Source organism: Drosophila novamexicana, unplaced genomic scaffold (genome assembly GCF_003285875.2).
Source record: "Drosophila novamexicana strain 15010-1031.04,08,12 unplaced genomic scaffold, DnovRS2.1 tig00000008-arrow-pilon, whole genome shotgun sequence".
In the NCBI taxonomy this organism is placed as follows: domain Eukaryota; kingdom Metazoa; phylum Arthropoda; class Insecta; order Diptera; family Drosophilidae; genus Drosophila; species Drosophila novamexicana.
In genome coordinates, this window is record NW_020824765.1 from 3,458,154 (window position 1) to 3,484,827 (window position 26,674).

Here is a 26,674-nt window from a genome sequence, read left to right on the forward strand (position 1 = left end):
TATGGTATATAACATGTTAACATTTATTATTGACTACGTTTAATATCTGCAGCAGAGAAACGCATTTTGCAGTTAGCAGGTACTTAGTACTACTTGTTGTTGTTATTGTACGCTTGTCTATCAACTATAAACGACTATATATACACACATTGTTCAGATATATAGATATATATATATATATATGAGAATTGGGGCTGGGCAAAGTTAGTGTTAAAGTGTTAATAAATACTAAGAGTTTTAGGCATTTGCATTATATATATATAATAATAAATACATCTCGAGCTGCGCATCGTATATATATAGAGATATATATAGATATATATGTATATGTATATGTATGTTTAGTTCTAGAGTAAAATGTTGTAAGTAACCGACTTGGGTAGCCGCTGTTCCTTGTTAACTTCTTAACTTGTTAACTTGTATTTGCTTTTTCTATATTTTGTTTTTCTCTTGACTGAACAGGGCCCTGTTGTACATTCGCATTAGTTTTACAGCTATAATTATATATATATATATATATATAGATGTATATGTGTAGGGCATTACGAGCTAAGGAGGCTAAGTAGTTAAGTCTTAGATAGGGTTAAATAGCACTTTATCGTCGCATGGTTCATATCCATAAAATACTTGAGTAAAGATACAGAGAGTATACAGGCTAAGGTGTGTGTTTTTAGGTTAAACATCATTTTTGGTTTGTTCCCTTCGAAATTGTATATATATATATATAAGTGTATACATATATATATATATGGTCATAGATTCAACACGAGATCAGGATCACGACTGCAAGGTGATCAGACAATCGGCACGCAGACCCATTCCATCAGCCGGAACAGCAGCGAGCACAGCCAATTCTAGGCAGCCGTTGTCACCTTTGGCGCTCCGCCAGGCGGCGCAGCGGCTGCCTCTGGCGAGGATGGGGCCGGGGCTGAGGCCGGGTCTGAGCTGTCCGGCTGCTGCTCGGACTGCTGCTCCAGCTGTTGCTGGTCCGAGGGGGGGCCAACGATGCTGCTGCAGCTGCTGCTCGCCAGGGTCTGGCTGGTGCGCAGTTCGGGTGGCAGATAGATTTTGACTACGCTGGTTATCTTCACGCGGCAGTTGGGGCAGTTGTTGCACCTGTAGCGAAAAGCACATGCCAATTAACAATAGTTCATTGATGAATTAAGAATCAATGAGCACTCACCTAGCCGCACACTGCGCACAGGCAATGACGTGACAGCAGGGATTGAACACCGTGTTGATCGCACGATCCATGCAGATCTTGCACTGCATGGCCTCGTGGATGCGATTGTCCACGCAGCGCTCAATCGCCGCCTCACGCGCCTCCTTCTCGCGTATGGCCAAATCTATCTTGCCGGCCATGGAACCGGCACCAACACAGCCGCCTCCGCCTCCATCGACATCCAGGACGGGCTCACAGCTGCTGCCGTCATCGATGGCCGCCATGGCGGCCACATCGAAGCCGCGCTCGTGCAGCTTGCGCCGCGCCTGATCGTGCACCTCGCGGCACGTGTGCTGTATATCGAATACGTAGCGCTTGCCCAGCTCCGTGTCCTCCTTGAACATGGACGCAATGGTGCCCTTCAGATCGCGCGTGAACTGATTCGTCACCACGCAGCGCACCTTGTCGCACACGTAGAACGCGTGCCGCTCCGTTATCGAACGATAGAGGCCGGCGGCAATCGGCTGCTTGGGCAGCTTGATCTCCAGCTCCTTCCGATCGTTGTGATCGTCCACATACTCCAGCTTAAACGTACGCCTCAACGACTTGGCAGCGGCAATGGCACTGAACGGGATGCTGCAAACGACAAATCACAGCAATTTCAATAAAGATTTAATCGTAGTTGAGTTCAACAAGCTTTAAGCTTTTCAAGCTTTAAGAATGTGCTTGCAAAGCTCAGAACTATTTGTGAAAGATCAGTTGAGCTTTTCTAGTTGTACCTTGAAGCTTTAATACACTTGCAAAGCTTTTAACTGAAACTTAAGCTTAATAAGTTTGAAAAGAATTTTGCGATTAAGCTTTTCTACGCTTTAAATGCACGTTAAGCTTTAATATGCTTACAAAGCTCTGCATAGGATAAAAGCTGACTTTGACTTGTTTTAAGCTAGGGTAACTCACCTTTCTTTTTCGTCCCCGCGAATAACGGTGATGCCATGGGCGCCCACTGCAATGTCGCAGCGGGTGGCGCTCTCGTTGGTTGTGACGCCGCTGAAGAGCTCCTCGCCGTAGCCGCTGAGCTCCTGGATCTCGCGCAGAAGCCAGTACTTGGCCGACTTGGGCGGCATCGGCAGCTTGGCCAGCTTGCTGTGCTCGATGGCAATCTGACGCAGAAAGTCGGCCGGGGGCTCGCTGTCGCAGGCATTGGGTAGGATGACATATTCCTCGTACATGCGCAGCGGATTGCTGGCCAGGCGCTCGTCCAGGCCCGAGTGGCTGCTGCTGCTGTTGCTGGGGCTGCTCGAGCTGGAGGCGGATGCGGAAACTGAAGCCGAGGGCGATGGCTGCAAGTTGTTGTGGCTGGAAAGGGTCGTCGTCGTCGTCGTCGTCGTCGCCGATGATGATGGCGCGGCGAGGGCACAGCACTCGATGTGCTCCACGGACTTCTGCTTGGACAGGCGACGCTTCTTGAAGCTGAGCACATGCTCCTTCTCCTTCCGCTGCTGCTCCAGCTTGTGCTGCTGCTGCTGCGCCAGCTGCTGCTGGGCCAGCTCGCGACGCATTCGCATCGGGCACTCGGCGCGCAGCGCCTGCTCATTGAAGCGCAGCCCATCCGCCTGGCAGAGCAGCGCCGCCAGCTTGGCCGCATTGCTCCAGTCGTGGGCGCACAGCCGCGCCTCCAGCAGATCCCGGCGTGCCTGCATATAGAACAGATTGCGCACGCTCTCCTGCAGAATGCTGTGCACCGGCACCCAGAACTTGACGCGCATCGCCAGCATCAGCTGGACTCCGCTGCCGCTGCTGCCGCTGTCGCCATGCAGGCGATTCCTCAGGTTGTACCATTGTCGGGTGCGGGACTCCTTCTGGTTGGGCGTCCACGGCTCCAGGCCGAAGTACTCCATTTCGCAGATGATGCCCAGTCCCTTGCATACCTGCAAAGCAAACAGTTGCTTACATTTAGTTGAGGTTCTAAAACAAGTATAAATATTTATAATTCCCAACGTGTTTTAGTGCTGGCAAAGTTAAATGGAAACTTGATAGTATCTTGTCGATAATCGATTCTTCAAAGAGACTAACTCCTCTAATTAATCTAATGGAGAAATCTCTAATCTCTTGACTGTTTTGAAGCTGAATGCCTTGAAAGGAAAACAAACTAAACGCTTCTGAAGCTTATCAGCTGAGCTTGTCAGCTGCGACCAGTCGACAATGTCCTGTCAGTTGTCCTGTCTGTGGGCTTGTCAAATCCAACATCGTTGCTATGACAGCACCCAACGACAACTGCGTCTGGCAGGATGTATGTGTGGGCGTGGTTGGGCAGGGGTGTGGAATAATGGAGGATAAGGCCTCAGAATATTTGCTTATGCAACGAGTGTGTCATCATTGCGAATGGAACGAATTCAAATGTTTGCTGCACGTCAACAACAACAACAACAACAACAGCTCCAAGGATTCTGCTTTGCAGTCGCCTGGAACTAGAACTGACTAAAGAATATCCTGTTCAGTCAAGGAGTTAACTCAAAGGAAGTATGGCAATATGCTTAAGGAATTTGTTCTTAATCAAAAGACTTTAAATTTGTTTTTTCAATAAAATAGTTTACTTATGAACCTTTGCAGACCCTTCAGCTGGTCTACCCCATGGACAGAGCCAACTAATGGGTATAAACCCAATCGACTACGAAAACGACAACATAACCAACTGCAAATCAGCAAAGTCCACCCGTTGACGATGCTGTACGTTTGAATTAACTGGCAGCCATCCAGCGTGGCATGCCACGCATCCCCCCCTCACCCTACCCCACTCTCCCCTCTTCCCTCAACCCATTCTGCAGCCTTGCTCGCACCAGTTGCACGCGGAGGCGGGTCGGGTTGGCTTGGGTCAGCGATGGCAAAAAAAGAAGCGAGGCAAAATAAATTGAAATTTGCACAGCTCACACAAATTCCAACAACAATTTCTCAGCTGTGTCAACACGCGCAGAGCCGCACCCCCTCCCTACCCTTCACCCCTGCTGTCCAAAGGTTGTCGCAGATACGCCCAACCAGCCCACCCTCCCCTGTCGCAGCAGCACTTTGCATAATGAGGCAACTTCTGAGCCAAGAGGCATGCCGCCAGGTAGGCAGCAAGGCAACAAGTTGCTCCCAAGGAGTCACGCGTCAGCGCCTCGCACATTTTCACTTTCCAATTAGACAGCCGCAGAATTTCAGATGAACCTTGTGTGTGTGTGTGTGGGCGTGGCTGGAATTAGCCCTGGCAAAAAGTACACTACTATGTCAGTCCAATACGATTCAAATTGGATATTCGTATTTAATTTACATCTCTATTAAACCAATTGGAACTAATACAGGGTATCTCACAGCGAGTCATAAGAGCAAAAGACTTATTTTGTGATTTATTTTCAATGGGATTTTGTGACAGGCGTTAATTAGAAGGAAGGAAGGAAATTCCTTCATGCCATAAAACCAATTATCAAGAATGAATTACTAAGGAGATAAAACGAAAGTTGCTTTAATTATTATTATTATGTAATAAATATTTATCGATGCCTAACTATGGTATTAATGTGCTAATTTATTTAGCAGGACAGGTGTTTATCGGAAAATGCTAACGCAATTACGTTTATTTTCCCCAATTATATGACAGTTATCTAACTAATTGGTTAAGTTTCTGATAAATATTTAATTATTTTGATGCCAATAAACAGGATTTACAGTTGCTGCGAATTGCAGACATTTCACATTTCGATTGTTCGAAATCTTTGATTGACGCAGGTTCTCGAGAGGCTTCATTAGATAGATGCAAGGCTGCTCAAGTGGCCCCCCTCCCCCTCCCCCACTCACGCGTCATCAACAACAAGCTGTGATAACCCTGGCAGACACTTCCACTTCCGCCGCAAGCTGAGCGTCGAATGAGGGGGAGTTGGGGGGTGGGGAGGCATGACAATGGCGAAGGGGGGATGACTGAGAGATTGTGCTTGGGACTTGAGCTACAAGTGGCATGGCGCTGCATGTAAATCGATCTGCCAACTGGATTATGCGTAATTAATTGCGTTTTGCATGCGAGACAACCCATCCCCTAGCCCTACCCCACCAACCCCCTCTCAGTCAACGCAAGGCAACTCGCAACTGTCAACGGCATTTGGCAGCTTAATTGGTCGATTGTTTGTGTCGCATTCACGAGTGCATTCACGAGTGCATTCACAAGTCGTTAGCTCGATGACTGAACGCTCGATTGCGAATTCGACACAGATGAAAACTGTAATTAAGTTAATAGATCCGAGAAGACGGCCAATAATTACAAATCCATACTCAGCAGCTGATTACAAAAGATTACATTCCAATTAGAAACTAAACGAATCATAGATATATTCGCAAATGAAAAGTCAGAAACCAATTGCACATTCCAATTAGCCAAAATACCAATCAGCTTATGTTAATATTCAGCTAAAGCACATTTGCTCAAAGTTGAATCCATTTGCTCCTTTTTAAACGAATAAAAAACCTGTTTCTAGTCTGGGAATCAAATAAATTGTCCAAATTGTTCAGTTTGTTTCGGCTCTTGTCTTTAGGAATGTTGCCTATGTCATTTATTTTTAGATTCTGAATACAAATTTGATAAAATTAAGAAAAACATAATATACTTTGGGTAACATGTAGAACATATTTAAATACTTGTATAATTATTAAGCATTTCGCATTGTTGTTATTTTTTTTTTTTTGAGCGCGAAACGTGGCAAATAGCTGTAAGGTAACGGCAACAACAACAACAACAATTGCTAAATCCATTCAGCACAAAAACGTTGCCATCGACTGCGACGGCGACTGCGACGGCGACTGCGACTGCGACGTCGCTAGCGAAGGTGCAAAGTCCACATTTTATATATACATATATATTTTGTTCGTTTCGTTTCGCTAAAATTAAATAAAATGCGAATCGCATCAAAGCAAATGCGAAACGTGAACTTATTTTTTTTCTCAACAAAAGCCGGCGACAGCTGTGTGTGTGTGTGTGTGTATGTGTGACTTTAACTGCGAGTATGGAGGAGGGGGCATTTCAAAGGCGTACAATTGGGCGCGGATAACAAAAGCTGCATAATTTGTATACAATTTGTAGCAAGATTGTATAATGCCACGCCCGCTGTGTGGGCGTATGACGTCAGCAGCAGCAGCAGCAGCTGCAGTGATTCCTATCCAATTCGAAAATTGAACAGTGCCCCGAAGGTGACACAAATTGAAATGAAAATATTGCCCCACGGGGCCGTCACAGTCACAATTTGGCATTTATTGCATTTCGTAATATGTACATGTGCCTTTACATTCGCATACATGTATGTATGTAGGCACATATAAATGCCATGAAATGTTTGTGGTTGTTGTTGCTGGCGCTGTGTAATTTTATTTAGTCCGTAAAATAAACAAAAACACCAGCAACAGTTTCTGCTAAGGCAACGTTATTAACTTTTTAACATGCAATCAACAGACGCGGACGCATGTTATAAGAGTTTCAAGAGCCCCAATCTTAAGAGAGCTGCAGTCAAGAGAGTTACAACTGTTCACAAAGGTAAACAAAACGGAGCATGCAAAGAAAAAAACACAAGTGCTGCTGTGGGGAGCGAGTAAGAGAGTGTTGCTCTCTGCAGCAACAGCAAACAACACAAACAAAATTGTAAACGAGTGCGAACGAGAGATGGAGGTGGGGGCTATGACTCGCACAACATGCTGGCCGGATGAGCAGAAAACCCGACCATTGCATTCGAATTGGACTTTGGACTCGGGCCTCTGAAATGCCGTTTGGACTTTGGACTCGCACTCGTACAGTGAGTGTTAATGTTGTTTTTGTTGCTTTTGGTGATCGGTAGCGATGCTTTTGCTTGTTATGTTTGTGTTTTGTGAGTTCTGCTGTCTTTGCCGTTTGTTATGGTTGTTGATAAATCGCCATAATTGAAAATATTTTAAGCGGTACAAACAAATCAGAGACTGAGAAACAAGCAAGTGCCATATGATGCTTGAAAACAGTAACTGACACGATGCTCTGCCAGCGCAAATGACGTCAGCTGAAGCAGTGCTCGCCGGTTATGGACTTTGCACTCTAAATTACTGTTCGTCTCCGTCTGTATTAACGTGCGTACACACATGTAAAGAAATATCCATGTATATATGTATGCACACATTCAAGTGAAAAGCCACACTGCAATTGAAACAAATTTCAAATGCTCGTTTTCCTTATCACCAAGCAACAAAATAGTTGATATATGTGCTTAAAATGCATTTTGATGGACACACATGCCGTAAGCGTCGGCATTTCGAAACGATTGCAGCTGAGCAGAAAAGAATGTTAGCAGTAAGAGAGCGTAGGTGAAAAATTAGGCGGGGACATGTCTACATATGTATTTTTGTAAACGTGTATGCACATAACTGTAAAGACCTCCAAGTAAGCATATATGTATGTATGTATGTGCATTTCTATGTACAAGCTAACTGTATACATGCTCATCTTTAGTCGGACCTGATGCTGCTCACGTCGCCGTCGCCGTCGCCGTCGCCTAATCGTGCTTGACACGTTGGCGGTTCAACAATGTTCAACTCTCTCAGCGCCTTATAAAATGAAAATAAAATAAATAAAAACACAGCCAAAAGGCAAAACGAGCGGCAGACACAGCCGCTGAAAAGACCCCCATAGATGGTTAGAATTGCTGTTGTTGTTGTTGTTGCTGTTGTTGTTGCTAACTGAGCACGCGCTCGTCGAGTGATCACCAAAGATGACGATGATTACGCTGCGAAGGGGTGGGAGAGCGCAGCGTGCGCTAATAGAAAAGGGGAAGCCGCTTGACAGCGACTGCAACTTGGCATTGAAGGCGAAGGCCAAAGAGAGGGCGGCGAGCGTGGCTGGCAAACAGGTTCAATGCATTCAGTTTGATTAGCGGCAGGGAACGGGTTCGTGTGGCTGGGCGCTTGGGCGCTCGGATACTTGGGGCCCTGGCGCAAGAGTTCTGGCCATAAATTGCACTTAATTGCGAGTGTACCGATACACGATAAACTTACGTGTCTGGCCAAATCACGTGCTGAGCGTGTGCCCAACCATTTTAATTGAGGCAATCATTAAGTGATCTATGTAGGCACACATCTAGAGTTACATAAGTTCTTCGAAATTATCATAAACGAATGTCAGAGAAGGTTGCAAGCCTGTGATGCAACGAATGGCAACTAGAATGAAGGCATACATGCCCGAAAATACATACATACATACATACATATCAATGTTGCATATGTATGTACATATGTACATATGTATGTCAATGAAAAATCCGAATTTGAGCCTGGGTTCATCTTTGAGGGAAATCAGTAGAGTTTTTTTCCCCTGTAAAAATGTCGTATGTATGTGGACGTATGCACATACATATGTCATGTAAGTCTGATTAGGCGCTTATTAATTGGAGTCTCTGACCCAAATGACTTCAGCTTATTTTAAGCAAACTCAGCGCGTTTTGCTGTTAGGCATACATTTCAAATTAATCAGCATAAAATACTTAATAAATTGTTGCAAACTCAATAAACAGTGCATTTTTTATGTATGTGCGCATATAACGGTATGCACGATCTATTTACATATGTATGCACAAAATATCTTGCCAGCAACAGAATCCAATTTCACTTTCGATTAGTTTAAAGTCCCCTGTTAAACCCCATATTCTGCTGTTGTATTTAAACTTCTGCTTATCGCGCACTGTAACATGCCCTTTCTCACTCCTTCTTGCACATTTTGATTGCTGTCTAGTATTTGGATTTGTATTCGCCTTACTACTTCCCCTACCCCCCCAACCCCTTAACATTCAGCCATTCTGCTGGGCGTCTCTCTGTGTTTTCGTCACTGTTGAAAATAGCTCAAGTTTTGTTGTTGCTGTTGCTGCTGTCCGCGTGCGGCTTGTTCTCTTCTTGCATTTGCCTGCATTTTATTGACGTGTACGTGTGTGCGTAAGCATGCGTTCATATGCATGTGTGTGTGCACGACCGACTGACCATTGGACTTTGAACATTGCACATAAATTTTATTGCAAAATGAGACTGCAGAGCAGCAACAACAACTAAAGCAGCGGCAGCGAAAACAAAACAAAGTCACAAAAAAATAGAAAAACAACAAATGCATGACTAAAAGGTAAAACTGTAGAAATACTGAACATTTCAAATTAAGAAAATCCCGCCCAGCTGCGATTTATGCCATAATTGAGAAGCTGCCCGCGTTTGCATTGACATTGATGGATTTTAATGAACGGAACGGCAGCGGGTATCGGGTGGGTGAGTGTGACAAAGGGCACAGGTGTGTGTGTCAGTTTTCGATGTCCTGTTGTAGCCCAGCTTCCTGGTCCAAGGTCTGCCTGCGCGTATTTGTTAACTTAATTGAGTTTCGGTGAAAGCTTCGTAGTGGCAGCGGCTGCGCCGGCTGCAGCGCCGCTTTGATTTCACTCGAATGGCCGGCCGCAAGCTCTGCCTCAGTTTATTGGAGCAGCAGGAGCGGCAGCAGAAGCTGTTAAGTGTCGTCAGCACCTTTTTTTTTTTTTGTGGGCAATTACGAACAAAAAGGTACCGTTACACTATTGCTGCAGTTGCCGTGACTGTGGCTGTGGCCCCAATTCACAGCATGCGCCCAGCGGGCAGCCGCTTCACTCCTGACGCACCCGTTCGCCTCGCCAAGCTGACTGCGCTGCACATTTTTAAACAGGCGTAATAAAAATGTAAAACTCGGCCCGGCTGGCTACGTGACTCTGTGCACAGCGGCGCAGGCGACTGCAGCAGCGGCAGCAGCGCCAGCTGCGCAGCCAGCGGAGGCTGCGAGCAAAATGATGCTCGCCAAAACAACGGCAACAGCAACAGCAGGCGACAGAGTTAAACACGCAAAATTCTTTGCCCATTGCAGGGCCCATAATTTGTGTATGCGTCATTTTCTGTGGCGAAATTGCGGAAAAGCCAACTCCATAAAAGACAAGGAGAGGTCCTGAGCGTGCGAGACCGACGTTGAGTGAGTAAGTGAGTGTAAGTGCGAGTGTAACTTTGAGTGCGTGTGCATGTGTGCGTGTGTGTGTGCAAAGCAAACAACTTTACAGCGACGAATTGCATGCCTTACAAAAGCAGCAACAACAACACGAAGAGAAGAAACATGAAAACGCATTAAATTATTACGCCACATAAGAGCCAATGAGTGCGAATGAGATAGCTGATAGAAATAAAGCGCTGGCAGTGCATTTCGTAAGGACCACTCACTAATTAGCATGTCGCATTCTCAATTGCCAGAACGTGACGCGAGATTGGCCAACTTTCGGTCATTTCATGTGAACTTTGTCAGCTGCTGAACTTTAGCTGAACTTTCGCCCAGCTGTGTGCGGAGGAGGGGCATGCTTGTTCACATCGTTAAAATTGAATGCGTCATTTAGTTTAGTAAATACATTTTAAAATAGAAATAAAAATTAGTTGAATAGCTGCTGATTATTATAATTAGCAATTATTAATAATTATTCAAAGTTTAAATTAAACTAATATTTACTAAATTGATGCGAAACAATGCAAATCATATTTCGTTTATGTGAACTAGTTCGCTCCAAACGAAAGTATATTTCCGTTAAATGAACTTGTTCTGCCGTCACATTTGTGAATTGCGGCAACAAAAAGACAAAACTATAAAAATCTTGCCACATTTTTTTTTTGTTGCATAACTGTGGTAATGTTGGTTTCTGAAAATCACATCACATTTTGGCCATGATAAATTACATTTTGGTCTGCCTAAACGAAATGCGCAAAACTTTGCAAATGTACCACCCAAATACGTAAATATGTGAGCATGCATTTCGTGCATGTGTGTGTGTGTGTGTGTGGAAAAACTTTGCCGCAAATAGAGGACTATTCAGTTCTCCGGGCCTTACATTCTAAAATGCATGCAAACATTTCGTACGGTTGGATGATGTGTGTGTGTGTGCAGCGAGGCGGATGGATATAGTCAGTGTGACTTGTAAATCAGAGGTCAGGGTCTTGAGGCGGCGGCTCCAAGCCAAATGAAAACGAAATGCGACTTGGGCTCCTTGATGGGGCCAAGTGTAAAGATGCCCCAAAAGCGGCAAACGGCTTTTCTTCCTAGATGCAATGGCTGCCAACGTTTTTAGTGCATTTTTGTCATAGCCAAGATGCATAATACGATTATATTAAGCTGGACTTTGCCAAAGCTTGCAAAATGTACTAAAAACATCTAAGAAACTAGCCCAGTGGGGCATAGTCGACAGTGAGATACCCAGCAATGCAAGATTCTTGCGGAACTAAGCTCTAGATATTAAATTTAAGCTCCTATGTTGCTTGAAAAACGTTTGCGGAAGAGACACAAAGGGGAACTAACAAATGCATTGGGCATAGTCGACAGTGAGATACCCAGCAATGTAAACTTCTTACGAGCCTGAACTCTAGTTATGAAAATTAAACTCCTATGTTGCTTGAAATACGTTTAAGGATGAGACACAAAGAGGAACTAACGAATGCTTTGGGCATGGTCGACAGTGAGATACCCAGCAATGTAAACTTCTTACGAGCCTGAACTCTAGTTATGAAAATTAAACTCTTGTGTTGCTCAGTTCTATTTGAAAAACGTTTACGGATGAGACACAAAGAGGAACTAAGAAATTCATTGGGTTCCTGTGGGTCATATTGACTTTAAGCTTTTCGCTATAGATATTCGATCTGTTGTGTAAGCTCACGAGGTATTTTGACTCGAATGTAGGGAGAATATGTAAAGCCTTGGAGGCGGCTTTGCTTTTTGGCTGATGGCGCGCTTCCAAATTGTTGTCACACTCAAAATTGCAGATAAAATGCTGGCGGCAAATGCAAATCGTTTTAGCGCCAGCGACCAGGACTCATTTCCAATTTGGCAAAGTAGTACAAAGCACTTATGCCCGGTCGAGAGGGGGGAGGTAAAAACTAGTACAAGCCTATAAACGAAAATGTTGGCATTAAAAACACGCCCACAACTGGCCCACAGTGGGAGGCAGCACCACATATGCATAGGAAATATTTTTATGGGCATATCTGTTGTCCTGCAGCGCAGCAGCTGCTGATGATTTATCCTGCTGCTGCTGCTGCTGCAGCCTCTTGACCATGGTCAGCGCACTTGTTTACCCATAAATTCAGTTGGCAGTGCGGCCCACAAGACAATCTTTTGGCTCCACACCAGCAATACACTCGAATGTATTTCAATTAAGTTATGAAATACACACACGAGCACACAGATACACTTGTCGTCTTTGTATTTGTAGCTGTATCTGCAAGTTGAATATGTATTTAGTATCTGCTGGATTTGGCCGCCTGTTGCCAGGTGCCTGGCCAGGTGCCTTGCCGTCTGCCTTGTATTGATTTTCTGCCGTTTTTTAGCAACGCCCGAGTCTGTGCGGCACCTAAACCTAAAAGTCGCACGGCCTGTCCGCACAGCAATTCATGTTTGCACCTGATCATTTTGAATTTGATATGCAAACAGCGCCAGGTTGTAATAATACGTCGTTAAAACCAAATCCTAGCCCGATTGAACAGGTTGGATGGGCCCAACTTGTGGCTCGGTCTTTTGCCTTTCGTGTGCGGCCCTCATTAGTCCAGTTGTAATTGTGCTCGACCTTGTGCCCATTGGTTAACATTGACGACAAGCCGTATCGGAATCGCGCGTGTTACGCCTTCGCATGCCGTGACCTCCGACCCCACCACCGGCCAGCCCACCAGTTTGGCCTGTCCATTCGTCACTCGCATGCTGCAGGCCATTCAAATGACTTGGTCATCGCAGTTAATGATGCCTGAACGCCAAAGTCAACACAATTTGCTTGACCAAGTGGGCGCAACCCCTGGCCGACATTTAAGGGCAGCTCGCGTGGGTTCCCTGCTCGAACCCCACACCCCTGTCAAGCATATGCCAAATGGCCATTTTCACTTCGATTAAAATGCGGAAATTTGCAATTTAGCAGTGAAACAAGAGGGGAAACAGGAGGGCAACATGGCGACTGGACGTTAAAGAACAGTTGGGCATGGGGCTTATGAATATCTAAATATGCATAGTTATCTAGTATGCAGAAGTAAGCTTAATTTAATATGAATCTTGTAAAATTTTATCTAAATTCTTTTTTTTACATTCTATCTATAAATTCAATTTGAATGGGTTTCCAATAATAGTAGAATAGTTGCCATATATCAAACTAGAAGGTTTTTCTATATTAGAAGAAGGAAAAATGCAATCTTCGGATGAAAATCTGTGCTGAATTTGAACCGGCGACCTGCCTCAGGCTCATGGCTTTAAGTTCGTATTATCCAAGCCCCAAAGGAGGCCTTTGTATATATGTGGTTCATCAATTTGAATTCTCATATCAAAAATCTGTAAGCTTGTTATCATCTAGAAATGTGAGATCCATTTGCCTGCCCCACTCGGCGTGTATATCTTTGTTGCGACTTTGTTTGCCCGACCTCATAAACTTTTTGTTTGCCAAAACTGAACACGACTCGTTTGAGGCTCACTGAAATGTTGCCACAAATGGATTTGTCTCGAATCAGAGGCAAGTTTGGCACACGTTCTGAGCAATCTATCGTTCCAAAGTCCTCAAAATTGTACTTTGGCTGGTTGCGTTCGTAAATCAACAAAACGGAAATGTAAATATTTACAAGTTAATAAATAATGCACGAAAAGTATCAGGTTCGCGCTTGAAACTATGTTACTTATTATATGGATTTGCAATTGTCGATTTGTTTTTCTTTTTATTTATTTTCCTTATATTTTTTGTAATTTGCATTCCTATATAATAAATAGCCTTTGCTCCTTGAAATCTCGCTCAAAAGGTCACGTTTTGTTGTGCTTTTGTTTTTGTTTTATGCTGAATGACACTTTCGTCCCTTTTGTGCGAATTGCAAGGTTTTTAATTAATTATTTACAGCATTTAATGAATTTCGCTTGCAGGTCGACACAGATTCCTTAAAGAGGGCCAATTAAATGGGCATTAGCTGCATTTGTTGTTGTTGTTGTTGTCGCGTAGAATATAAAACGGGAAAACAATGCAAATATTTTGCAAATGCCGCAAGCGTTTTTCCTCTTCATTATTTTTCCTAGTGGGCTTAAGAAAATACAAATAATTGGATTCCAGTTTAATTAACATTTCTGTGTCGCCGAGCAAGGGGCTGGCCTGACCTTGAAAAGGTCCCTTTATCCCCCCCCCCCCCCCCCCCTCTCTCACTATATATACATATATAGTCTATTTGTATAATCCATTTGATGCTTTTACTTAAAGCCAGTTTGGAGCTGAGCCTTTTGTACTCAACGACCATCCCCGGCGGACTTCGGCTTAAATTGCTTTCTTATCGCGGGGGGCCCATCGGCATTTCCGCTGCCTTGTTTGTTTTTGTATTACCGATTTTCAGCAAAACTATATGTATATATGCATGCATAGCGCAAGGAAAAGCTGAAAACCACATGAAAAACAATAAAAGCCACGATATAAAGCGAAACAAAGGCGAAACGCTGCCATTAGAGACACATCAAAATGGCACTCACGGCGACAGGGTGGCAAGGGGAGCAGGGGCTCTGGAGTGAAGCAGCGGGTCTGGAGTGCAGCAGGGGGTCTGGAGTGGGGCAGCCGGGTGTCAAGGTGCGGGGTTGTGAGGCTGTGTGTGTGTGTGTGTGGCACGGGCTGGCGGCATGCTGCAGGTGCTGGCTGTTGCTTTCGCCTCGGAATTCTGAATTCGACAACAATAACAAGGCATTCAATGCATTGGCATTGTTGTGGTTGTCGTTTGCGGTTTTTGGCTTCATTTTCACGCAATTTATTGTTTTCGACGGCCAAAGCGTCATTCCCAACCACCCAACCACCCAGTTAACCCACCCAGTTAGCAGCCCAACCACAAGCTAAGCCGCAGCACGAATTCTATGGTCGCTTTCCTGGCCTGTACACATTTTTTTTAAAGCAGGCGCCTTGTTTTTTTTTTATTGTTTATTATTGTTCTAAGCGATGTTTGCCCGTTCAAAGGGTGTCCAAAGGATGTGGCGGGGTACGGGTGATATGGGAAGGGGGAGGGGGTGGGGTGGCTGGCTGTGTTTCCGCTGCAGCTTTGTTGCTGGTGTTGCGCCCCGTCAGGTTTCTATGGCTTTGCCGTTTCCTCTTTGCCAGCTGCAGCGCCAGCAAAAGCAGTTCAAGGATATTACGAGCACGAGCCAGCCAGGAACAATGGCCACGGATATATATGGGCACAACTACGAATAATACTCGTAGCTCTCTCCTCACCTAGCCTAAATGGTATTATCATTTGCCAGCAGCAGCAGCAGTAGCTACATACATTGATTCCCCTATTGATGCCGCCTTAGTTTGTCCAGGTCCTGGTCATCATCATAAAAGTATTACAACCCAAGTGGCTGGCAGCTGGCAGTCGAGCTGGACACAGTGGTTCGAAACTGTGTTAACTGAGTATTTGATTTTGGTTTCAACTGTTTGCAAATGTGTTGCAACAGGCTCGTGTTGGCCCAGTGTGGCATAGTTGCACAGTGAGCGGTAATTGCATTAAGTGTCGGCTTAAAAGCCTGCACAGACCCCCGAGCAAGGCTCAGCCAGAACAAGCCAAAGCTGCCTTGGACTGCGGGAGGCCATCGCCAACGCATTGTCGCTGGATTAGCGGGCCTGTTAAGATCGCATTGTCGTTGTCCGTTGGCATTGTCGCCCGCACAGTCATGGCTAATTAGCCGGGGAATGGCCGCCAGCTTGGCCAGCCCAGCCGCACCCACTCACGCCCCCCTTGGCTCGGTTGTTTGGCTTTAACAATTAATCGATACAAAGAACGGACAAAGCGCGCCTTTGAGTCTCGCACGTCACGTGCGCCGACTTCATTACAGCGCACAAAAAGCTGACAGCCAACCTCCTAAACACCCAACCAGCCACAGCTGCGACTGCGGCACGCGAATATACTTAATTTCCTTTTGATTGGACGCAACCGGCGGCGCCTCCTCGCGGCGATTCCGCCAGATACATTTGGCAGGCGCATCGCCAAAGCCAAAGCCAAAGCCAAAGCAAAAGCCAGCACCAGGCTGTAAACGTAAATTGTGCTGCCTTGGCAAGGACACGCACTAAACATGGGTGCGGCATTTGGTTAGGGGGGAGGCAGGCGGGCAGGAGGACAGGTGCACGCACAAACCAGCTACTGTCGCCAGGCGCTGCCAGAGTTGCCGCTGCTTTCGAAATGGAGTCCAAGTATATTCGAATTAAATTTAATTTTTGTCTTAATATTGGATATTGTCAGGAACAGAATTTGGGCAATTGGTTGCATTCGAACGAGTTCCGGAAATACTTGGAACTCATTTACATATACAAATCGACTGAGTTGCATGACAACCCTGGTCAACCATATTTGAAGGAACTTGTGTATATGCTAGATTAATCGAATTTAATTTAATTTTTTGCTGTATATTGGATATTTGGACAATTGGTTGCGTTCGAGCAAAAGAACTTTGCATGTTCCGGAAATACTCAGAACTCATTTCCATATTCAAATCGATTGACAACCCTGGCGCCACAATGCGTCGCTCTGTCTGTCGCCCAGTCTCAGCCCAGTTTGTCGTTTTGCATTTGGGACTAGCAAATGGAAGTTTTGGGTCGCTCCGCATGACCCACAAAGCTGCAGTTGATAGACGACTCTGCTGCAATGAAAGCGACAGCTCTGGGCAAGTGCATGTTGATAGAGGCGGCGGGCGGAGGGTGGAGGTGCTTGGGGCATGTTGGGCAGTTGTTGCAATTAATTTTGAAATTGGCCAACGTCAATGAGGAAGACAATAAATGCAGCTCCGCACGTTGTTGCCCTGTGTTGTGCGCGCGTACAGATTTAATTGTTTGGAAAATTCAATTCAATTCGGGCGGAAACAATATGGCAAAAGGAAGCTAAATTATTGAAATATCTTGTCGAATATTCGCAATTATATGCATGCATAAATAACTATGTGCATGGGGACACCAAATATACGTTTTTTTTTGGGTCAGCCTGCTCGAAAATCTACATATCATATGCACATAAATAGAATGCATATCTGTGGGCAAATGCAAAAATGGAATTTGTTGTGCTCTGATTGCAGCAATCAATGCAAATCGACTGGCCAATACTCGCAGTGTGTTAGCCAACTGGATTTGCTATATTGGCTTCAAGCTCCAAGCTCGATTGGGGGAGACATCGAATGCCCGCATGCTAATTAAATCGCACAACACAAACAACAACAACAACAACAAGAATTGAACAATCGGAAGAACAGCAACAACAACAACAAACAAATTGCCAGCAAATGAATTTATGCATAACAAATTTTATGGCTGCTAAAACTTGAAGTGCAAATTGTTAAATAAAATTGTTTTGGTTTTTTCTCTTATTGTATTTTATATTATATATGTATATAATTTTTTTGGTTCCCCTACTATTGCGCAGTTCGAAGTTGGGTGCGGAAAAAATGGTAGCAAGCCGTACAAAATGTGTATAAAGCAAATACTCTTTATTGTACATGCATGTGAATATATATATATGTATATGGATATATATTTGAATATGTGTGCGTGCGTACACATGGGAGCCGTCATCAGCGTGTGTTTAAAATTTATGGCAAAAACTTGTTGGGGATTTTTCTTGTTCTTTTTATTTGTCTTTAATTTGTTATTTTCGTTATGGAGCGTACCCGCAGATAAACATAACAAATATCACAGCCTAAATAGAGTTAAGCAGCTAGAAAATTTCAATAAATATTATAGTATGTTTCTTATTGTAAACTGCAAATGAAGTGGCCCACGAATAGGCATTTGCTAGAACAAAAAAAAAACACAATAGATACAATTTATAAGAACACATACTTGAAATTCGCATAGATATTCAGTCTATAGTTAAAGTTCTTTGGAGTCGCAATTTAGAAAAGTATCTGACAGCTATCAAAAGCAAGAATTCGACTGTGCAAATAGAATATTATAAATATGATGTTTGCTTAAATTGTTAACAACTCTCGACGGCAGTTCAACTGCAAGGCGAAATGTCAACAATAACACCAGAAAGCCAAACAGGCAGCCAGCCAGCTAGCCATAGATACATATAACTACACAGACAGATACAGATACAGAGACAGATACAGATACGAATGCATATGTGAACACACAGTTTGTCAAAGATACATATATATATATATATATGAATATACACATTTGTATAGGTAAATCTCGTTTGGCGTTTTTTGCGTTTTAGATTTTTTGTGTCTGGAGCTTGGCACAATAACAATAACACAGCAAAAGAAGAAAAAACCAGCACTAACAGAAGGCGGGCAAAAAGAAATGTGTGATAAAGGCCAGACCAGAGTGCTCCAGTTGGGGGTGCGAGACTAGAAGATACTCCTTGTGCCTTAAGTGCAAGCCATACGAATTTATTCGGAGAATGTTGAACGAAAGAAATATACTTGGAGAGTTATGCTCAAGCAAGCTTTTCTCAAATGAGATAGTTATCAATATTATTTAAATGGAAGAAGATCTAACATACGAGAAAGTAAATTGGAAAGTTTGAGCTCCTTGGCCTTTATAGTTAACGAGATTAACGGACGAGTATGGCTGGGGTCGAGAGTCGAGGGTCGAGGATCTGTCTCTTGCCTGCTGCACACAACCATCATACCCTAGCTCTGCACAGTTGTAATGGGTATGGGGTATTTTGTTTAAACTGCAAATATCGAGTCACAATTTGAGTCGCCGAACAAAGTTTTTAGCTCCTGCAATGAGCATTACGAAAAGTTGTTCAGGAATTGATCAAGCGTTTGGGGCCAAGGCCAATTGTCAGCTGTAAACTAAATAAACCAGCAGAGCGTTAAAATTAATTAACAAATAAGTAAAGCAAAAAAAATAAAAATAGCAATAGTAATAAATGGTGACTTCTGCTAAACATTGTGCAAAAAGGCAGCCGAGCGAATTGCGTCTCAAGAATTCGTGCAAGGAAATTATTTACGATTATTTATCATTTACGCTTTGATTGCTTTGATATCTTTGCCTTTATCTGTTCTGTTTCATTTTATTCGTGATCGTCCCGGTTCGCTGCTGTTTTTGACATAAGACATTTCAGGTTTGCTTATCAGAGAGCGGGCGATAAAAACTGAGGCCAACGATACTCAGTGCTTGTTGTGCTAATGATTTATCAGCGTTTGCTTGTTTTGTTCGGGTTTTTATTTTTAATCATACATAAATAAATACACGCACACACACACACACACACACACACACATCAGCTAGTTCATAGAACTTGTGTATCCATCAGATACAGATACAGCTACAGATACGCTCTCCTTGGCAGCCATGTGCCAAACAAAAACTGGGCGTGAGAGGCGCCTCCTTTGTTGATGGCTGTCAAGCAAATTGGCCAGCGGCAGCTGCTGCACTTGACCCGCTTGCCGGGCCACTTGAGATGCCTCATCAGCTCTGGGATTTTGTCGTCGACGCCTTTGCCATTCAATTGTTGCCACGCACTTGAGCCTGCCTCCTGCGCACATACCTCAGCCATATGCTCCTTGCATCCTTGATCTTTGCAGCTGCATCCCGCCCCACGGCTGACAGCACTGGGCACAAATATAATTACACCCAACAAGTCAAATTGGAGCACAGTTTGCATTCACTGCGCTGACAACTTGTTCTGGCAATCTGATATGGCCTCAGTCAATAGAATACCGTGGATGCTATTGATGATTGACGTCAGCTAAATGAGTGCGCATCTAGGTACAATGGTATCACAGCCTCAACTGGATCGGAAGAAAGAGTAGCACCTTGTGCAATGAAAGGTGAATCAGTATTCCCATGACTGCTACTCACAGCTGGTATAATATCTCGATAGAGTTTATCGACTTAAGAAAAACCCCAAATGTGGTTCAATTCCCTTGGAATCAGCATGAATTATATAACATATCTTTATAACTAATATAGGCATATTTATTCCTTGAGAAGATCTAGTTAAAATACAAACTGTTTCGTTCTCACACAGAACTCTTGGATGAATCATAGAAACTGTGCTTCGCGCCATTCGTTAACTTGATTTTTGTGTGTTTAGGCCGTAAGTCGTAAAAGTCGATTGATTAATCATAATTCTCTCGAGTTACTCGAGTGACGGCAAATGTGCAGCGTCATGGCAATATTTGTGGACTTTGCGCCCTGCAGTCATGGATGCAGTTCGATTTCGATGGCAGTTGCAGTACTTTTTACTCGGTACTCGGAATAAGTAGCCACTCGAAACCGCGAAATGTAATTGCCTGCAGTACAGTGGGCACACGATAAGCCATCCGATACGTTTCTCAATCGGAGTGAGTAAACACAAGAGCTGTGTTTATTATTTAGGAAGCGCTCTTTCATATCTAATATCAAATTGTCAGCTATTGTTGACCTTGTGCTGGCGCCCTGCAGCATGCTCCACTGTGGCAACAAGTAACAGGTAATTAGCAAACTCATTAACAAGCTGCGAAAACTGTTGCTTGATGTCGCCCATGGTGCTGGCCGAGCACCATCCTCCACACCATCAACCATCATGTTGCTGGGCCTGCAGTTCGTCTGGCACGAAACGGAACTCTGCCCTACCCCCCGGCTGACTTTGAATGCAGTTGAATTGAATCCCCGTAACGAACATTTTTGTAATTTGCCTTTGACATGCAAGCGGGACTGCACAGAACTTTTGCCATTCTAAGGGAACCTTACGTGTAATTCAAATGTGTACCGCCTGCCAAGCCCCGTCCGTCGCACTCGGGTTCAATACCCACCAGCGATAAGCGCAGCCGCTTTTTAAATTATGCAATTCAAAAGCCGATGCACAGTTAAGCCAACCAGCCAACCCAGCCACCTTCCGCTCGTTGCCATGGAAGTGCCGCTTATCTGGCCGGTGCACAGTTCATTTGCACCAGCTGCTCCTAATCTTGATCGGCTCAAGCCTCGGTTCGAGCACAGAAGGCTGATTGCCTGATAGCCAGACTGACGCGCACGGCGAGCTTGACAAATGTTAGCCAGAAAATTTCAAATCACATTGGTTGCATTGGTTCCATAGCAGCGAGAAGCTAGAGAGAAGTTGACAGTTGGCAAGAAGCAAGTGAAGCTCCTCTGACTACTTGTTCTCCGACTTGGGAATCTTTAGCAGGCGACGGCATCTGCACATGATTCACACCATAAATCTTGCCATTAACAAACCTCAACTCGAATGGACTTAATCATATGTAAGATTTATCTTAATTTAAGTTGCAAAGTTTCAATAAATTAACTTGAATTAAGTTGAAAGAATAAAAAACGAAAAATGTTATTCGTTTTTAGTCAAATTTAAATTATAATTTATTCATATTGAAATGTTTCTCTGCGTTTTTCAGTCAGAGTTCATGTTTTAAAATAATTAAAATATTATTTAAATGTACCTGTCAAAATGCAGTCTAAAAACACAACAGCTGTTAAAGTGCCTGTCAAAATTTGACAGCTTTTCTTGCATTCATTAGGAATCTGCTTGAAATGGCATATATCTGCACAATTTTGTTAAGTTTTAATCAAAATCAACTCTGTGATTTGTGATTGGATGCAAAATATTGTGATTGCCCATTTTGCAGGCAAAATGAATTTCGGGCCATGTCCAGGTGCAGTTGCAATTAGCACGGGAATCACACATGTCTGCAATTTTATTACGTCTTAATTGGCGTATGTAGCTTATGGAATCGCATAGTGCACCACGCCCACTGCCGCCCCTACTGTGACAAACACTTGAGAACGGAAGTTAATTGGCTGTGAAGTGCTTTGCAGATATATTTTATGTGCGCTTTAATTTCGCAATTGGCTGGAAATTAATTAAAAAATGACTTGCGTAATTCAATTAACAGGTTTTCATGGCCTGCATAGCCAGTGGGAGGGGAGGGGCGTGGCAGTTGACAGGTAATGACTTCATCGTTTGACATCGTCATAAATCTACGCCGGACACTCGCTGATTATCAGCATTACAAGAGCTCTGTCATAGCTGATAAGCCGTGACTAAAAGCCAAAAGCCAAAATCAAAGTCGAATTCGCTTTGATAAGAAGGCAGATCCAGTCAAACACAAGCGGATTGATTAAATATTAACTGTATTAATGCGGCAAATCGACTTTGTGACAAAGACAAGTGAATACTGAATAAGTCATAAATGAATCGCGTGAATACAAATTATGAATAAACCAGAACGCAACGCGGCACAAATATCACGTATCTGCAACAGTTTTCAATATCAGATTCAAATTGAAGGCAATATTTTAATAATATTTCAATTAACATTTAAGTATAAAAACTTGGCTTCTGCTCAATTATCTGACGAAAGCTGCGCTGAAAAATTGCATCAGGCAAAAGATTCAGAGATTTATATTTAAGGAATTCTTCAGAAATTTAGATGACATGCCAAGACTTTACAAGTTTCTTAGTTTAAGATAATTTAATTTTTATTTCAGGGCAAAAAGAATGTTGAAAACTGGGAAAATAAATAACAGCAATTATTTGAAGAACATCGAAATTTATCTGTACTTTTGCAAGTCCCAGGTAAGAAGACGAGTTAATAAATTAAATTGTTTTCTGTGATTATGTCAAATTTAAAGCATGTGCTATTGGAATTATACCCCAATAGGTATTCCATATTCCATAAAACGCCTAAATGCGTTTTGTAAGCGAGTTTCGCGCTAGTTTTTGGATGTTCGATGGCTCAGATACGTGATAAGATATGGCAAGAGTGCCATTAGTTGGGCAAAAACAATACAAAGTTAACGAAAATATTTACCGTGGCTTTCAGGTTGCTGGCGATAAGAAACTTGGCAACGCCACGGACGAAGGAGTCGAGCATTGGTAGTACACATATTTACACAGCCATTTGCTAGCCACATACATGTACTATATGACAGATACGCACACACACACAGATGCACAGTTATACGGTCATATATGTATGTACAAATGGAGTATGTCTTATAGTCTTTTGATAAGTTGCGTCTCTGATTAGATTGCACACAAACAACGCAGAGCTGAAGCCTATTTGGGGCTGGGCCAACGCAAATACGGCAAAAGACTTAATTAGGCTAACAAACAACTCGAATTGCCGAATTGGGCCGTAATCTGACCCAAAGTCAAGGGTCTAAATGAGCCACAAGACGATAACTGAAGTGGGGTACGCAGGGGTAGGGGGTGGCTGCTGGAGGGGGCGTTAACAACTGCGAGGCGTAACAGAAGCAGCGACTCTCAAGTGTTTGCTTGGGCCGCGCACTTGGACATTGAACTGTCGTAAAAACCCATATGGCATATGCCATATACATATATCTGCCATATAATATACGCTTCGGTGTAAGTATGACCATATATGGTGTGCCCCCAGCTGGACTTGGCTCCCTGTACTACGCACTGCTGTGACCTTGTTTTTCCACGCTTTAAGCTAACTTTTGTCAAGTCTTGGTTCTTGGGGCTCGGCTCTCGCTTCTCACTTCTCAATTCTCACTTCTCGCTTCTCAATTCTCCCCGTGTCTTCTGCGCAGTGAAATAAAAAGTCGGTACGCCCTCGAACCCAGGCAGCTGATGATAAGCAAACTTCGACTGCTCAAGACCCCATACGACTCCATGCGGGGGGTACGACGCCTATCAAGGGCATCTCGCTCGGCATTTTGAGGCGAATATAACAAACACGTAAACAACAAATTAAGCTGAGCACTGATAAGAACAAATGACACACTGATAACAGACATTTGAAACATGAATAATCAAGATAGTTTCTATAATGCAAAATGTAAATTGCACTTGGGAAATGGGGAATAATACGATTTGGCAAGATTCAAACTCATTTTGAAGTTCAAAAACGAAATGTTCGATTATTCGCAGGGAAAACTCAAATAAAACCAGTTTTAGATGAAAACTAAGCAATATCAAATAGTTTTCAAATAGTTAATATAACTGAATGGGCGTAAAGGTTCAACGAGGCACAAAACATGGGTTGTCCTTGGGTTTACCATAAAATCTGGCATTTTCTCAAATATGGAAAAAATGTTATTTAAACCAATCAATTAGCTATGCTTAATACGCTGCCTAATAGCACATTTGTTTTCAGCTGGGTTCAATGTCTGTGTTATTTTTGAGTTTTAGCTATTTTTCGATCTGCAATTCAAATGTTGCCACTTGCTTTTTGCCGTTTGCTGTTTACGCGTATTTCGCGCAAAGTCCAAAGACTTGTGCTCACCTTTTCGAGGCATTCTTGGCCGATGGCTTTGGGATCCAATTCGACCGCCTGTCGGATGCCGTTCGGCAGGTCCACAATGCACCACATGTTAAAGGCTGTTTCTGATTTGATTTCGTCGACTCCTTGGTTGAATCAAAACAAAAACAAACAAAAAACCAACAAACCAACAAACAGAAAGTAAAAGCTGTTTGTGGCTTTTGTTGTTGTTGTTGTTTTTGGTTTTTTGTAATTCTTTCTTTTTTCTGTGCTTCTGCTGCTGTTGCTGCTTTGCTTTTGAGCTGCTTCCGCGTTACGAAAACACGAAAACCAATTCCAAGTCCGTAAACGTACAAGGCGTCAGCTGCGCTGCTGGCTGCTGCGTTGGCGTCGCAGTTGCTGTCGCTGCCCGAGCTACAGGTTGCGTTTAGCCTGGCCTCGCTCTATGTTGGTTTAGTTTGGTTTAGCGTGGGATTTCTTTCAGCTTCTGTTCTATTGCAGTTTTTATGGTGCGTACTTAATTTGCTTAAATGATTTAACACTTTGGTAATTTGTAGACATTTTAGCGGCACCGCACGCCGTTGTTTTTTTTTTTTTCACTTTTGTTATAGATATTCGCTTCCCTGTCGAAATATGTTTAAGTATGTATATTTTAGCTTTGTTTGTTGCTGCTATTTTTGTTAAACACGATTTTTGGCAGACGCCGTTGCCGTTGACGTCGATTTCAATGCAGAGCTAACTGCTGATTAACGTCCGTTCAACGCAAAGTTCCCGATACAATTGAATTCTAGTTGGAGGCGAAGCCAAGGCAAAGAGCATTTAAGAGGCGAGCAGCGCTGTTAACTTAACAGACTTCTGCTGCTGCTGCTGTTTGCACGCTGTTATGCTCAAATGAACTGCCAACAGTCTGGCCACTGCTACGCTTCAATTCGCACCTCGCATCTCCACTCTTTGCATGCTCTTAGCTCTTAGGTGGGCTAACAGTGCTCTCGCGATTAACACTGCTGCGCTCGCTCTCTCTCTCTCTCTCTGCTGTCGTTGCGCTCAGCTGCGGGGCAGTGGCAGCTGTTGACTATGCCGTTCCATTCATTTGCCAGGCACAGCTGTTGCTGTTGTACACAGCTTCTCTTTTGTTATCAGATTTTCCACTCCATTGCATCTGCACCGACAGACTAAGCATGCAGGTAAACTGTTCAACAGTTGAATTAACAATCAGTTGTTGCGTTGTTTCTCTCCCAACTGAATGCAGGCCACGCATGTGCAACGCAGCTGCCCCTGCTCACAATGCCATTAAGGAATTTTGCTATACATAAGTATCTTTGTTGTCTTCCGACCTGCACAATGTAGAAAAAAAGAAACGAACTTCTTCCTTCTCACACAATGGATAACATAGCAAGCGGGATACGTGTTTCACTTTAACTTGGGTTAGAAAGGAACGATAAATAACTGCAGGCAGAAAGATATTCATTACGAAATTGAGAGTTTAATTGACATACTAAAATGTGTATATAGGAAATGATAAGGCTAGTATTTTAAATTGATGTAAAGGGTTATATAAAGTTGTCTAAACCCATTATAAAACCGGAGTAAATGATGTACGGGTAGTGCAAAGTCGGATGCGCCTGACTGTCTATTTTGTACTTGATTATATATTTTAATTAAATGTACTTTGTTAAAGTACTTAAGTTCCTATGTATTTTAGTATATAAACTTATCTTAATACTTTTTAAAATAACACTCACTTAAAATGTCAAATTTTCAAGACATGAGTTTTGGAAATTTGGAAACTCTGAATAATTTATAACTTATCAAATTATTATTTTAATTAAAATAATGTTTAAACTCAACCTAAAGAGCTTTTTATTATTCAGCCTTAAGATTCCTATGCAGACATATACACAAATTTTTTTCTTGACTGGATTGCAATAATGCCTCAGAAATCGGAATGCATAATGAACAGATTTTGTAATCTATTGGAATAATGAGTACAATTGTGGGTTGGCACACTTTCAGATGTCTATTAAATCAATACTCCAATTATTATTGATAGCGCTGTCTATTGAGCGAAATTGCTTTGGTTCCGATGAAACTGGCTTTACTTCAATATTCAAATGGATCCAGTTGATAAGTAGGGCAAGAATATATATAGAATGTATTGATTGGGGGCTTAACAGGCAGTTTAATGAACAGCTGTCGTAATCTTAAAGCGTGTTACAATTGTCGGTTGACATACTTGCAGGCTGTCAATTCTTTTCATATTTCTCTTTTTAAGACCTTCAATGCTTAAAACAATGTTCGACCCGTGTGTGACA

General features: G+C 43.2%; 1 protein-coding gene across 1 annotated transcript; it reads right to left on the minus strand.

Moving 5' to 3' along the window:
• Positions 1-24,579, minus strand: LOC115761527 (E3 ubiquitin-protein ligase MYLIP). The gene is made up of 4 exons (XM_030703302.1): positions 24,387-24,579; positions 2,120-3,090; positions 1,184-1,798; positions 1-1,116 (listed from the first exon to the last, which is right to left on the minus strand). Exons 1-4 carry the CDS (start codon positions 24,471-24,473, stop codon positions 855-857), a joined length of 1,935 nt encoding a protein of 644 aa, XP_030559162.1. The 5' UTR covers positions 24,474-24,579; the 3' UTR covers positions 1-854.
• Positions 24,580-26,674: the final 2,095 nt, after the last annotated feature.

Coding starts and splice junctions, on each gene's coding strand:
- LOC115761527 (XM_030703302.1), bottom strand. CDS start 24,473: ATGTGGTGCATTGTGGACCTGCCGAACGGCATCCGACAGGCGGTCGAA. Junction 1,799..2,119: donor CGCGGGGACGAAAAAGAAAG/GTGAGTTACCCT, acceptor TGTCGTTTGCAG/CATCCCGTTCAGTGCCATTG. Junction 1,117..1,183: donor TGTGCGCAGTGTGCGGCTAG/GTGAGTGCTCAT, acceptor TTTTCGCTACAG/GTGCAACAACTGCCCCAACT.